The sequence below is a fragment of the Meriones unguiculatus genome, chromosome 4 (genome assembly GCF_030254825.1).
Source record: "Meriones unguiculatus strain TT.TT164.6M chromosome 4, Bangor_MerUng_6.1, whole genome shotgun sequence".
NCBI classification, from domain to species: Eukaryota; Metazoa; Chordata; class Mammalia; order Rodentia; family Muridae; genus Meriones; species Meriones unguiculatus.
Window position 1 is genome coordinate 63,360,637 of NC_083352.1, and position 14,528 is coordinate 63,375,164.

Here is a 14,528-nt window from a genome sequence, read left to right on the forward strand (position 1 = left end):
AGGGGGCAAGCTGGGTCTGTATTTGGGCTGCCATCTGCACTCCCACAGGGCCCCGACAGGACTGTGCTTTCTCTCAGGGCTGAGATGGTGAATAAGGCTTTGTTTCTTCTGTTCTCAGAGGGACTTCTGGGCTCAGACACTCCAAGGGGTAGGGAGGTCAAAGAAGTCTAGACAGTGGGAGGGAAGGGGCAGGGTGGAGGCTCTTCCCTCGAACACAGCGAGGTCACCCTCAGGGCGAGGGCACAGGCAGCCTGTGCTCACAGCAGCTGGCCTGGCTTCCAGCCCAAACTTCTCACACAAAAGCACCTTGAATCTGCTTTTCCAGCCTTCCCTTGGCCTCAGGGGTCCACAGTTTTCTGAAGGTTTCCATGCCAGCCATGAGCAGAGTAGAACATGAGATTTATGTTTCAGGGATGCGGAGGCAGAAGTTTAGACCTCTATTACATAGTGAGCATGGAGCCAGGCTGGGCTACACAAGAGCCTGTCTCAAAATAAAATGAAGTCAAAAGATCTAGGTCCCACTGTGGGGATCCAGCCTCCGCTTCCCACGCCTAAGCTGACAGTGCAAATCAGACACTTTCTCAGGCTGGCTAAGACCCTAGACACCACCAGCACTGCCCCTATGTGTGCCCCTGGCTTCAAACCTATGCCAACGTTACTTCTCTTCATCCATCAGTCGCCTTTGGCCTGGCTTTCTGCTTGGCTATACGTTTCAGTAAGGGCCAGCCCTGCCCACCTCAGGCCCCACCCACCAGAGCCCCTCCCACAGGACCCTCCTACCTCTCCCAGGCCTGCCCACCCCATTCCCCTCTCCTAGGCCAGAAAGAGGGTGATGAGCAGCAGGGCCTTAAGGGTCAAATGTGGACAGTCTAGCCAACACCTGGCAACTATAGACCCCCCCCAACCAACCAAAAAACAAGGAGAAAAGGGAGAAAAATCAAAAGCTTTTGGGCCAGGGCAGAGGCTTATTTAATGGGTGCCTAAATAAACAAATAAGAGCCCAGCCTCCTGTCCCAGATCCCCTCAGCTCAGCAGCGGGAATTAGAAAATGCACACACACACACCGTGAAGAGGGCAGGTCCCGTCTCCGAACAGCAGGGCATGACGGTCCCAGCACAGGTGAAGTGAGGAAGGATGGAGCTGTGTTTTGCAGTGGCTGCGCCCTCCCCAGCCTTCCTACACACCCGACTCCCTTCCAGGGTCCTGCCTGAGATCTGAGGAATCTGCCTGGCGGCCACCTGAAGATAATTTGCCAGGCAATGACATCTGCGGCAGGGGGATTGCCACAGTTGGAAGGCCAGCCTGAGCTACAGAGTTCAGGTAGAGAGACCCTGCCTCAAAACACAAAGACCAAATAAAGACATGGGAACAGAAGCCAGGTACAGCGCTGCATCTCTGTCATGCCAGGGGAGGCTGAGGCAGGAGAATCAGGTCACCTGCCTGGTCTCCATGGCATAAAACCCCCTGCTCTGGGGGACTCTTACTCCTGAGCCTCCACAGGCAGAAGAACCATGCTCACGTTCAGCTGGGGGCGCTCCCCTCACGGGGGGGGGGGGGGGTGATAGCGCAGGGCAGGGGCTGCAGAGCCCTGTTTATGTAAACTGCTGGCCTAAACCCACAGTTGTTTTTGCAGGGACAGCAAGTCATCCCGCAGCACCCAGATCCGCAAGTGGCACCAGGGAAAGCCCAGACACAGATCAACAGGACGGTGGCAAGAGGAAACCACATTGGAACAGCCAACATTTGAGCTTAAAAGTAGCCGGGCCCAAGAGGAATGCCATCTGTCCTGTACTGGGCAGGCTGAGGTAGGAGGGTCAGGAGTTCAAAGTCAGCCTCAGTGACACAGTGCAGTGGAGGCTAGCCTGGGCTACATAAGACCCTGTCTCACAAACAACAAAAAGATCCAGGGATGAGAAGTCACCCAGAATCAAGATCCATCCAATTGCACCTGGGGACTTTGAGGCTTTCCTCTGTCCCTCCACAAAACAGAAGGCAGTGCCAAAATGTATGTGGCTTCCGGTGGCAGAGACTGCATTTTGTTTTGGATCAAGTCCAGGTCACATGTCAAAACCAGCCCCTGCTGACAGCCCCTCCCCTCTCAGCCTGGAAGTTCAAAGTCAGTAGGAGACAAAGGCTGGCTGGAGTCCCAGGCACACTTCCAAACAGCTTACAGAACGTCCCTGTGGCTGATGCAACGTGCAGAGACAGGCCTGGGCTGTAGCTGCTGGCCCCAGGTCCCCAAGGGACACTAGACGCTGCCTATGTCATGATGGAGAAAATGCACTGATGCTGGGTAATGGTTCACTGTGAGGGTCCCAGGTGGAGGATGGAGGACCAGGAGCTCAGATCCTTACAGAATAAATTCAAATGGCCAGCCTGGGCTACCTGAGACCCCATCTCAAAAAATGACAACAAACACTCTAAATTTTAGAGTCTAAAAAAAATCAAAAAGAAAACAAGAGAAGAAGGTCAGGGTCAGCTCCCCACAGGCACCAGAGGCCACTTTGGCCAGGCTCTTGGTGGCCATAACAGCCTGCTCTTCTGAGCACAAGGGACCCACTATGGAGACCCAAAGTATGATGGCATTTTTGGGGGGCAGGAGGCAAAAGAGGCCCCAGGAGAAAGAAAAGACACTTGTTGGCTAAGCCTGAAGTTTTAAAAATGGGAATATAAATTACTCTGTTCACTAATCTAGCACTGGAGAGGAGGGGAATGACATGGGGGATGGGCAGGAACAGAGATTAGAGACAGAGAGGAGAGAAAAGGCAGCCAACCCCGGTGGCTTTGCCGGGGACATCCAGGGTTGAGGACATGGATTAGAGCCAGACTTCTTTATGGTGCTTCTGAGACCCCAGCCACAGGGAAAGCTCCAACTCCCTGTTCACAGACCTGGAAAAGCAGAGTGTGCGGCCCGGCAGGCACGCAGGTCAGCAGTCCCCCGCCTGGCCTCAGGCACAGCAGCTGTGTCCCCAGACACAGGGTGCTATCCAGGCAGAGCGTCCATTCACCTGTGGTCCGCCAGGAGGAGGGACAGACGTGTATCAGGACTTCCCTGGGCCCGGCTGTGTCCCTTCTCCCGGCACCCAGGGGTGCTTGGCTGTCAGTGCTGGTGGTAACAGCCGATGTCCCCTTCCGCCTGCTCCAGGACACCTAGCATCTCCTCAATGATGGCCCGCAGTGCGCGGCCTAGCTGGTCGGCATTGTAGGGCTTGCCCAGCGGGGGCACATGGACAAAAGCTGAGCGGCCACGGCCCTGGTAGAGCGAGGTGTAGTAGGTAAAGTCACATAGGTACCTGAGAAGGGGAGGAAGGACAGACTGAGGTCACAGAACCAGTCCCAGGCCACGCCACCCTCTGCAGAGCCCTCCAAAGCCCTGTGCTAGGGGCACATTTAGGAGGTTGTGGGGAAGCCAGGGGTCAGAGGAATTTGGGGGACCTTGGTAGCCTTCTCTCCATTTTCTAAACACTTACTTTGCTGGGCATGATGTTGCACACCTTTATTCCCAGCATTCAGAAAGCAGAGGCAGGTGGATGTCTGAGTCTGAGGCCAGCCTGGTCTATGTAGAGAGTTCCAGGCCAGCCTGGGCTACACAGAGAAAGCCTGTCTAAAAACCTAAGGTAGAGAGTGACTGTTCAAACCCTACCCCCACCTCAGCTCACTGGCAGGGAACCCCGCTGCGTGCCTGGAAGCCCACCTGCCAGCATCCTGGGAGATGGTGACAGACACGTCCAGTCCCAGCGTGGTCACCCGTTTGCACACCGCATCCATGTCGATGATGGAGTCGATGCTCTCCGGGCCGTCCTCTACGCAGCACTGTGAGCCGGGGCAGAAGCGGCAGTTATCCAGGCCTTTGTAGCCCTTGTTGTGTCCACATTTCTCCAGTGTCACTGTGGTGGCCATGCCGGACACACCAACATGCACCACCAGCTGGGGACAGAGGGGTGGGGCTCAGCGGTGAGGGACACCCACCCACGCACACAGATGCAAACACAGTGAGTCCTTTTTGCTGTTGTCACAAAATGAGCTGCTATGTAGCTGCTGTAAAAGCCCAGGCCAGGCTGTTTCCCTCTCCAGCGCCAGCCTGTCTGCTTCCTGCCATGATGCTCACAGTCCCCAGGACACTGAGCATGGCCCCTAAGTCAGATATGGGCTTTATGAGTGGCCGTGGTGCCTCCTCCCAGTGCCTGAGCCGGGGGTGGGGAGCCCCAGCGCCCCTCACCTGTGGGCTGTGCTTCTCCCAGAGTGCGGGGATGAGCCGCTGAACCGTCTGGTACTCCACCGGGATCTGGTACACATGCAGGTCCACGCTGTCCCCAAGGCCCAGCTTCTCCAGCTCCTGAGGCAAAGGCGGGGGTGGGGGCATGAAGCGAGGCTGTAGAGACCTTCCTGCCTACAGATACCAGGCAGCTCAGCCTGGGGTGGGGGGTCAAGCCACTCACCCCAGCACTTGGGAGATGGAGGTGGGATCAGGAGTTCGAGGTCGTCTTCAGCTACACAGAAAACCTGAAGGCAGCCTGAGCTACGTGAGAACCTGCTCCCCCTCAAAAAAGGTATTAACTACACACAAACCAATGAGCACCAGTAGTGGCCAGAGTATTGGTAGATTTTCCTTGAAGCCACCTTGGGGCTGCCTGGGAAATGCCTTGCTGCTGGAGCACAGGTTCTCCAGAGACCAGGAAGCACAGGCTGGCCTGGAGAAGGATCCCTAATAACCCATTTCTGCAACAAACACAGTACCGGGGTGAGGAGGCTAAGCCAGGAATCACTGTCCTGTTGCTGAGGATCGCCTTAACACTTGAGAAGCTGAGGCAGAAGAATTACATTAAGGCCAGTCTGGGTCACACAGTGCCTGAGACCCTGCTTCGCATAAACAAGAAACAAAAGCCAAAAAGGTTTGGGCTTAAAGCTTAGCCGGTACAGCACTTGTGGCTCAGTGGGTAGAGTGATCAACTAGTTTGCGGGGAAGGCCTGGGTTCCATCCCCAGCACCACATAAACCAGGTGTGGGGTGCACACTTGTCATCCAAACACTTGGGAGGTGGAGGCAGGGAGGGCGGGAGCTCAAGGAGGCCCTGTCTCAACAAAACAGCATGATAAACTTAAACAAAAAATCTGAAGCAACTTAAACACCAACAGGAGGGGCTGAAGAGGTGGCTCAGAGGGTAAGAGCACTGTCTGCACTTGCAGCGGAGTCAATTCCCGGCACCCATGTGGGGGCTCACAGCCATCTGGAGCCCACTTCTGCCCCGCAGATGTGCATGCAGACAGAACACTGTATACACACGTAATAAATAGAATGTTTATTTGCTTATTGGTTGGCCGTTTGTTTTAGCGTAGGAGCGCTCTGCACACTGGGAGGGGCATCATATCATGTGACGGTTGGGAACCACCAGGTGGGTGCCGGAATTGAACTCAGGACCTCTAAAAGAGCAGCCAGTGTTCTTAACCGCAGAGCTACTTCCTCAGCTCCAAAGAAAATCTTTAAAAAAATAAATAAATAACCAACAGGACTATTTTCTTCAGACTGTGCTAGGGCGGGGAAAGTGTGCCACCTGCTGGGTGAGTAAGGAAGGGGCAAAGGGCAAGCTGTCTCCATGGCAACTGCATTTGATGGCCTTTTGAACTTCACTAGTTAACAAAGTAGGATGTGCACACACGCCCGTGCACGCACACATACACACATATACACACATATACACACATACACACACACACACACACACACACACACCCTTACCCTTGGAGCATTCAAGAGGCTGGGGCAGGAGGGCTGCTGTGAGTTTCAGGCAAACCTGGGCTACTGAGACACTATCTCAAAAATCAAAACAAAGGCTGCACAGAGGGCTCAGTGGTGAGAGCCGTGCCACTCTTCCAGAGGACGCGGCTTCAGCTCCTGCATCAGGCGGCTCGCCTGTCCCCAGCCCCAGGCCCTGGCTTCTGGGCCTCTGCACTCATAGATACGTGCTGTCCAACAGGTGTTCACACATGCATGATTAAAATAAACCTAATAAAAAACAAAAATCAAACAAAAGAAAAGGTACCCACAGTGTACCAGGCAGGAGTCCAAGGTCAGTCTGGGCTAAAGAGTGAGTGAGTTGGAAGCCAGCCTGAGCTACATGATACCCTGTCCAAAAAAGTCAGATGTGGCTGTGTACACATTTAACCTTAGCACTTGGGACACAGAGGCAGGAAGATTTCTGAATTTGAGGCCAATCTGGTCTACAGAGCAAGTTCTAGGGCAGACAGGGCTACACAGTGGGATTCTTTCTCTCTCTCTCAAAAAAAAAAGGCAACAAAACAAACTAATAAAATAGTAAAACTAGGCAGGGGTGGTGGCACACACCTTTAATCTCAGCACTCTGCGAGGCAGAGGCAGGCAGATCTCTGTGAGTTTGAGGCTACACAGAGAAACCCTGTCCTGAAAACACAAAAGAAGAAAAAAAAAAAACAACAACTAATAAGTAAAACAAATCACTCCATAACCTCTCACCCAGACCCTTTCTCAGTGTTTCCCATGAGCCCCGGCGATCCCACTCCTGTGTATTTTATTTGAATCAGGGTATAAATCTGTACTTAAGAAGAGCAGGAAATGAAGCCAGGGCCCAGGCATCAAGAGAGGAAGCCAGTACTATTCACCAGCATCACAACTCTTGAGGAATGTGCTCAGGGCACGACAAGGCCACCCACCCATGGGCACACATATCAAGCCACCATAGGTGACCGGCCTTCAGCACCGGGGACCACAGCACTTCAGGTTTTGAAGCTGGCAGCACCATCATGCCTGCAATGGAGTCTGAGAGAGTGACACTGTCTCAAAAGAAAAAAAAAAAGAGTTAAGTCTTATGTTAGCAAACAGTTGCGTTTGTTTCTGAACAGGATGTCACTATCTCTCATGCCATCTAGGCCTCCTAATCCTCCTGCCGTTGCCTCCCTGTGCTGGAAGAGCAGCTGTGAGCCATCAAAGCTAGTTACCTCAGCTTGAGAACAGCTGTGATGGCCCTGGGGTCCTCGGGAACCTGGCAGCGCTGCTATGGATGGCTGCCCCGGCCTACAGAGGCTCGTGCTGTTCCCACGGAACCCACATTGTTCCAGATGGAAGTCACTAAATGTGTGGCACAAGCCGAAGCAAGCTGGACGGACAGACACATACCAGGATATTAATGAAGGTGCACACCTGTCAGCACTTGTGAGGCTGAGGCAGAAGACCCAGGAATTCAAAGTTAGCCTTGGCTGATGGTGAGTTGGAGGCTAGCCTGGGCTACTTGAGACCTTGTCTCAAAAAACAAACAAAATGTCTGGTATGGTGGCACAGACCTTTAATCCCAGCACACAGGAGACAAGGCCAGGAGAAGCACTTGGTCAAGATCAACCTGGTCTACACAGCGAGTTCCAGAATAGCCAGGATTACACAGAGGAATCTGTCTCAAAAAAACCGACAAAAGAAACCCATGCACACCAAATCAACGGCTGGAGTCTGCCTGGGTAGGGCTCGCCCTCGGTTGGCAGACTCAGGTATGGACAGGATGAACGGCCTGGAACACGGGGCTCCACACGGGAAGCCCCAGGTGCAAGCAGGTGTCTACTGTCCGCCCCTGGGAAGGCCAGGAGCCTCCTGGACACACAGGCCCTTTAAGCTGCTTCCTATGGGGACTCTATGGCTGACAGGGACAGACAGGCAGAAGGAGGTGTCACCCTTCACCTGCCTCTGCCTTTCCCCTGCACAGCTGATTCCAGCCCTCCTGAAGAAGGGGGCCATGAGCCTCAAATCGCACTCCCTGCATCCTGGCTTGACACCCAACAGCCTGGAAAGCACCAGGCAGGAGCCTCAGCTGCAGCATTGTCCCTGGTCGCCTACCTGAAAAGCCCCCATTGCAAAAGCAGGCAGGACTGCATCTGACTGATTCCCTCGCCCCCTCCACAAAGCCCTCTTTGTTTGCTGGTACCCTTAGCAGGTCTGTCTAGACTTGTGGTGGCAGTAATTATCCCCGAATGTCACCATGTCTGTGGCCTGCTCAGGGACAGCCTACAGAAACCAGCCAGAGGCAGCCTGCCTGGCCCTTGACACCCCAGACCTGGGGGGAAATAAAGAAAGGCTGGGAGGGAGAGTGCCCTCTGTGATCCCAGCATTCGGGAAACTGAGGCAGGAGAAGCACCTTTAGTTTGAAGCCAGCCGAGACTATGGAGTAAGGTCCTGACTGGAAACTGATCAATCAGTTTGATCAACCGATCAAAGGAGGCAGGCACGATGGTGCACACCTGTCACCCCGAGCTGGGGAGGCGGAGGCAGGAGGATTGGGACCTCAAGGTCAGCCAGGATGAAACCCTGTCTCAAGCCTTAAAAAACAAAACAAAACAGCAACAAAACAGTAAGGTCTGGGGAGACAGCTCCAGGGCAGTGGAGCTTGTGGCCCAGCCTGGCAAGCCAGGACCCATCCTGAGGACCACTTCGTGGGAGGAGAGACGCCAGCGCAGCGAGCTGCCCTCTGATCTCCACATGCATGCGGTTCCACACAATGAAGAAATGCATAAAGAAGTGGAAAAGTTCAAGGAGTGAGATGAGGAACAGCCTGGATCTCTGTGCAGCACAAGTTCCCCCTTGGCGCCCCAAAGCTCCAAGGGAATTCCCAAAGATTGTTTAATTGATTTTTCCTTCCCATTTACATGCAGATGGTGTTGTCTGGGGCCCAGGAATCCAGACACTGGCTTTGTGTCCACTCGGCCCGTGAAGCCTCCCTTCTGTAACTTGCACAAAGCCAGACACACAAGTCTTCAGAGACACACTGGTTCTTTTTGTCTGGGGCTCCAGGGAGCGGGTGTGCAAGTAGGGGCCCCAGTCACACTCCCATCTGCAAGGTCCTGGGGACCCTGGGGTCCTCCGTCCGGCTTGCAGAGTGCAGGTGGGAAAGAAAAGGGGCCGTGGCAGTGAGGGAGGGTGACAGGCTGATGGGGGGGGATGAGAGGAGGGAACCCTTAAATCACAGGGCTAATGGGCTAAAATTAATCCGGGCCCGGCTGCCATCTCTCCAGCTGATTTATCGAAGAATCAAACGTCTGTCTCTCTCCACTCAATTGTTCCCTAGCCTGTCTGTCTCGATGTCCCATCTGGCCAGGAAACACAAGTTAGTAGGGTGGCTCCCTGGATGGGGCTCTTGCAGGCCCTCCCCGCCCCCACTGCAGGCTCCCAGCACAGAAGCTGAGGCCGAGGGCACTGCCTCCTTCCCAGGGCTGGGCCCTCGCCCAGCGTGCCCATCTGCTCCCCAGCCTCAGCAGGAGTAGTGGCTGGCCAGGACACCCCAAACTTCTCAAGTTAGTTTGTTTTGTTTTAGCCAGGGTCTCAGTGTGGAACCCTGGCTGGCCTGGAACTCTCTTTGTAGACCACACTGGCCTTGAACTCACAGACCTCCAGACTGCTGGGACTAAAGGTGTGCACCACAACAGCAAGCCAATGGTATGGTTCTAGTACTTAGAGCATGCTGAGGCAGGAGGATCATGAGCTTGAAGTTAGCCTGGGCTATACAATGAGATCTTAGCTTACAAAAATAGTCAAAAAATAAAAATAAATAAAAAGCACCCAAGAATCGATTTGCATCTGAGATGTTTGCTCTGTTTTTAAACACATGGAAAGACACTCAGCTCCAGGCTAGGCTCCCCCAGATCAGAATTACCTGCACAGCGATCCAGCTGGCATTCACAGTATGTTCCCCAAAAGGGCCGAACCCTGAAAACAGGAAAAGACGTTACTCTCTCTTCCCACCTCAGAGTTCTAGAACCTGGTCACCCCGACATATCCCCATCCTAGTTTCTCACCCATTCCTTCCAGGTGTGCTCCAGCTGCGGGCCAGCGGCCTCCACTTGCTGAGTGCTGGGATGACAGGCACTGGCTTCCTTGTCCCCCCTATGACCTGACACCTGGGAGCACCCGGGGAGACAGAGCCTCTCCAGTCACTGTGTTCTCCAGCCTCAGTGTCTGGGGCAGGCAGGGCTGTGGGCTGCCATCAGGTGCTACCCCTTGAGGGGTAGCTCTGGAGGCTTTGGGGTCTCTCCAGACAGAGCTACCTGGACACCCAGCTGTTTCTGGTCATTTCAACCTTCAGGCCCATGTCTGACCAAGACAGACTCCAGAGGCATTGTGTCATTTGGCTCGTCCCCTCTGATGACAGGGTTTCCAGGGCCTACCTGTCATGGGCAAAGACTGAGCAGTCAGAGGGAGCTAATGTGAGGAGGCCACACAGCGAGAGAGTGGAGAGGCTGGGATATCAAATCCTGCTTGAGTAAACTGGCCTCCCTCTCTAGCCACTGGGTTGAAAAAAAACATTGAGAAAACAAAAAAGAAAAACCCAAACCAGCCCACCTGGCTCCTAGCCCTGGATGATGGGACTGACTGCAGGTGTGAGAACCCAGAGCCGGGAGCTGTGTGGCCTCAGGCAGCGTCCAGAGGCTGACGCAAGAGAACTTTGAGTTTCAGGCCACTCCAGCCGCATGAGACCCTGCTTCAAAATAAACAAATAGAGCCAGAAAGATATATAGCTCAGTTTGTTTGTCACACAGGTCCTGAGTTCAGGTCTCCAGCACCACACTCAAGCACAGTGCAGCGGCCCAGGTTTGGGTCCCAGGACTGGGAAAGCAGACAGGCAGAGCCCAGGGCTCAGGGCCAGTCAACCTACTCTAACTGGCAGGCCTTAGAGCAGTGTGTCTCGGTCTTCCTAATGCTGCCACCCTTTATTTTCATTGCTACTCAGTAACTGTAATTTTGCTACTGTTATGAATCATAATGTAAAATAACTATTTACCCACGGTCTTAGGCAACCCCTGAGAAAGAGTTGAGAAGCACTGCCTGAATGTGTTCCAAATGAAAGTTTCTCCAAACTCAAGTAGATTAAAGCCTGAGAAATGACTCCAACGGTTGACCTGCCCCCCACTCCTCCACCCCCCCCAGTTTCACCTGCTGCCTGTGTTAAGAGGGCCGCCATACCTCAGGACAGCTGGTAGAGGCCACATCTTGGGGGCACCTCGTCACTGTGGCACATGCCACATTTGGAAACCCTGAATTTGTAGCCGGCCTGGGTCACAGGTGTTCCAGGTCGGTAGCGGACACAGCGATAGAATGAGACCAACCAACCAACCAGCCACACACAGGGGATTACAGCTGTCCCGCAGGGCGCGGCCTTCTCCATTTTCGGGGGGTTACAGCCCCAACCTCCCCGTTACAAAACACCTGTAGGAGTCTTCCTGGTCCGCTCGCTGCGGCCTCTCCAGGCAGAGGTTAAGCAGAGCGCCCTCCGCCAAGGCCTGCTGGAGTTGACTCCACCAAGTGGCTCAGACTGAGTCTCAGGAAATAAGAACAGTTGGCTTCGGGGGGTGTTGATGATAGTAGGAACTGGGTCCAAGAGTCCCTGGGTCATTCTGGAGTCAGGCTGATGTAGGCCCAACACCTGCCCCAAACTGGGTTGCAGGCCCCCCAACAATGCAGGGTGCCAAGAGTGGAGGCTGAGCGGATCGTGTGTCACCGGGACTTTTCCTGGCCGTAAACCCGCCTTTGTCCCCGGGGGCAGCGGGTGGGGACAGGCCAGAGCTCTGGAGGGGCAGAGAGGGGCTGCAGCGCGCGAGGGGACCTGTCTGCACCCCAGTCCCCGGGCACCCCTAACTCCGGGCCGCGGAATCCCGGACATTTCAGGTCGCCGGGGCTGAACGGTGTTGTCGCGGGCGGCGACAACTGCAAAACTGAAGCAACCGCAAGCGCCTTTCCCGCCGTCCCCGGCCCGGCCGCACCTACCGGTCACCACCACCGCCTTCCGCGGCTGCTCCATGGCGGGATGCGTTCCCTAGGACCGTGGCGGCGGGGACTAGCGGGGACACGGGCCTCCGAGCCCCGCCCGACCGTCCGGCCCCGCCCCCTAACGCTGGGCCTGCGCGGCCACGCCCTGGCCACGCCCCCGAGCAGCAGGGCCGGCTCCTGCGCTGCACGGCGGGTCCCGCGGAGCCCCACGCGCACCGCGATGTCCCGACCCCAGGCCTGGCCTCGCCATTCTCTGGCCACGCCCCTAAAAGGCACACCCCTCCACACACCGCCCCCGAGCTTTCCAAAGCCCCACCTCCAGGTCCTTCTTGGGATCCAGCCCGCCCCAGACACGCCCCCAAACATCGCCTCGCCCCAACCCACCGGGACCCAGGTCATGCACCCCAGCATGCCCTCCAGGGCAGCTTCGTCCTGAACCTTTCAAAGCCCCTCCCCCCCCGGTAGCTGCCCGCGTGCCACCTAGACCCCGCCTGGCCCTGCCTCAGGCCACGCCCTCCAGAACTTCTTTCTGACATCCAGTCCCCGCCCCGAGCTCCGCCCCGAGCCCCACCCCGAGCCTCGTCCATCCACACCCAGGCCTGAGCAATGACCTCCCTTCCCCACAAGCCCCTGAAATGCTGGGCATGGATACCAGGTCGGCCCCAGTCTACCAGCGACAGGGCAACTCGCTTTCCTGGAGCCATGCTCCGCCCAATGCTCGGCAGAGCCTGCCCAGCCCCGCTCGGCCCCAGTCTGGCCACGCCCACTCTCATCCAGGACCCTCCTCCTTGTTTTGAGTTATCTCAGACGCCCCAAGCCCCGCCTGCCACGCTTAAGAGGGCAGTGGGAGTGTAGCCCTGTCCACCGTTCCCAGCCTCTTTCCCTTCCTGGAAGAAGGAAGCATTGACTTCATAGAATGTAGCCCATTGCAAGCTCACACACAGGGCCACGCACTGAGCACCTCTGATTATTTCTCTATTATCATCCATTAAGCACCGACGGTGTACCTCAGAAAGGTCTGGATGTGGGGGTCAGGGACGCTTTCTGTTCACTCATCACAGTTTACAAACAAGGACACGTGGATGTGAGCTGTCCCGATTCCGGCCGGAGGGAGGCACAAGGGTCACTCCAGCAGAAGGCTGAGGGAGGGACCCACGAGAAAGGGAGACCCACCCAGGGCTTTGGCTCGCTGCCAAGGAGCCTAGGGCCGCAGGGGCTACTTCCTTACGTGGTTGCTGGCCGCCCCCCACCCGCCGCAGGGCTTCTGCTCAGGTGCACACCTGCACTGCCCAGATTGCCTCCTGCCAACCTGTCACCTTCTTTAAGGGAGACTCCTTTCCATCCCCCACCTGAACGTCTCTGGGCTCCTGTCTTTTTCTGGCTGTCACCTCCCGCAGCACCTCTCTGTCCGCCCACCCAGTCTCTCCCAGAACCCCTATTTTTCTAGTTTGTTTCTTCGATCTTATTCGTTACTATGGTGTGTGTCATTTCATGTGCTTTAGGGGCTGGCCTCACAGGCAGAGGCTTTGCTGAAGGGTAGCCTTTGACCCGTGCCCAGCACCTGGGCCATCCCCTGCCGACCTTGCATCTTCTGTTGTGATTTCTGCAAAACACCCAGAAAGAGAAAACAGAGCCCCTGGCCTTGTCCCAGAGGCAGGGTGGGGCCTCGGACTGAGCCACAGGCATCATGTTCCAAGCAGCTGTGACCCCCATGTTCCAGGACACTGGGAGTGGACCGGCTCCCCTGCACCCACCCTTTCCCTGACTGCCCAGTGGATAAACAGACAACGTGACCACTCCACAGTATGTTCTAAGGCCGAGGTTTCCATTGTCCAGAGCATGGAGAGGAAGCAGTAGGCTGGACACGGCCAGGGCTATCTGTGAGAGAGGAGAGCACAGCAGGACATGGAGAACACAGAATGAGAGAACAAGAGCAGAGAGAGAGAGACAGAGTCACAGAGACAGAGAGCATCAGAGGGAGACAGAGAGAATGGCTGAAATAGCAGGGTTATGAGGAGAATGAGCTGGGGGAGGGAGGCCTGTGATTTGGAAGGAGTGTAGGGTGGGGAAGAAGGTGAGAAGGGCTACCAGGCCTGTGGATGTGTGACAGTTACTCTGACACATGTACTTTGATATGCTGATAGGTTTAGCCATGGCTAGCCATATGACCCTTCTGCCAGAGAAAGAGAAATGGCTCCTTTTGGTAGATGGAAATAGTTTCCCAAATTCTCGAGAAATGCTGGTTTTTATCTCCCCACAAGAAATCCTTTAGAGTCCAGACTGAGGCCATTTCTGGGTATCTGGATAGCTCTTTGAGGTTTGGAGAAATCGTTTCTCTGGGACATGACCCTGGGGAGTCCTGTGTGCAAGCCCAGGCTGGAGGTCACACTCAACACAGCTATCTGGGCTCTGGCAGCCCTTCAGGGCGGTCAGATCCTGGCCAGCTCCCCAAGGGTCTGGGCCAACCTTACACCACGCAAAGCCGGGTTCATTCCAGAGGTTCCCTGAGGAACCTCCAGCCAGCTGCGGGGCAAAGCTCCCAAGAAGCCAGTCTGGGACATACTCAGTGGGAACATCTCCCCACAAGCCTTAGGACCTGAGTTTGAATCCCCAAACTGATGTAAGTAACCATGCTGTGCATGCCAGCACTGGGGGGTCGGGGGAACCAGAGGCTCCCTGGGCTCCCTGGGCAGTCCATCTAGACAGTTGGAATGCTCTGGGCTCAGGGACAGACTCAGCCTCAAAAACCAAGG

At 55.5% G+C, this 14,528-nt stretch overlaps 1 protein-coding gene across 4 annotated transcripts; it reads right to left on the reverse strand.

Moving 5' to 3' along the window:
- Positions 1–945: 945 nt before the first annotated feature.
- Positions 946–11,942, reverse strand: Pgpep1 (pyroglutamyl-peptidase I). Of its 4 annotated transcripts, none has more exons than XM_021638034.2 (5): positions 11,773–11,942; positions 9,665–9,717; positions 4,220–4,336; positions 3,695–3,813; positions 946–3,293 (listed from the first exon to the last, which is right to left on the reverse strand). In XM_021638034.2, the coding sequence occupies exons 1-5, from the start codon at positions 11,804–11,806 to the stop codon at positions 3,101–3,103; spliced, it is 516 nt and encodes a 171-aa protein (XP_021493709.1). In that variant the 5' UTR covers positions 11,807–11,942; the 3' UTR covers positions 946–3,100. The 4 variants fall into 4 exon arrangements, with proteins under 4 accessions (XP_021493709.1, XP_021493707.1, XP_021493708.1 ...); XM_021638032.2 differs by having other exon boundaries at positions 3,695–3,927; positions 11,773–11,917; XM_021638033.2 differs by lacking the exon at positions 11,773–11,942 and adding an exon at positions 9,807–11,687 and having other exon boundaries at positions 3,695–3,927.
- Positions 11,943–14,528: the final 2,586 nt, after the last annotated feature.

Excerpts from the sequence above, each read along its gene's own strand:
- Pgpep1 (XM_021638032.2), bottom strand. The coding sequence starts at position 11,806 with ATGGAGCAGCCGCGGAAGGCGGTGGTGGTGACCG. Across the intron at positions 3,928-4,219 it reads GGGAGAAGCACAGCCCACAG|CTGGTGGTGCATGTTGGTGT; the intron begins GTGAGGGGCGCT and ends CTCTGTCCCCAG. Across the intron at positions 3,294-3,694 it reads ATCTCCCAGGATGCTGGCAG|GTACCTATGTGACTTTACCT; the intron begins GTGGGCTTCCAG and ends TCCCCTTCTCAG.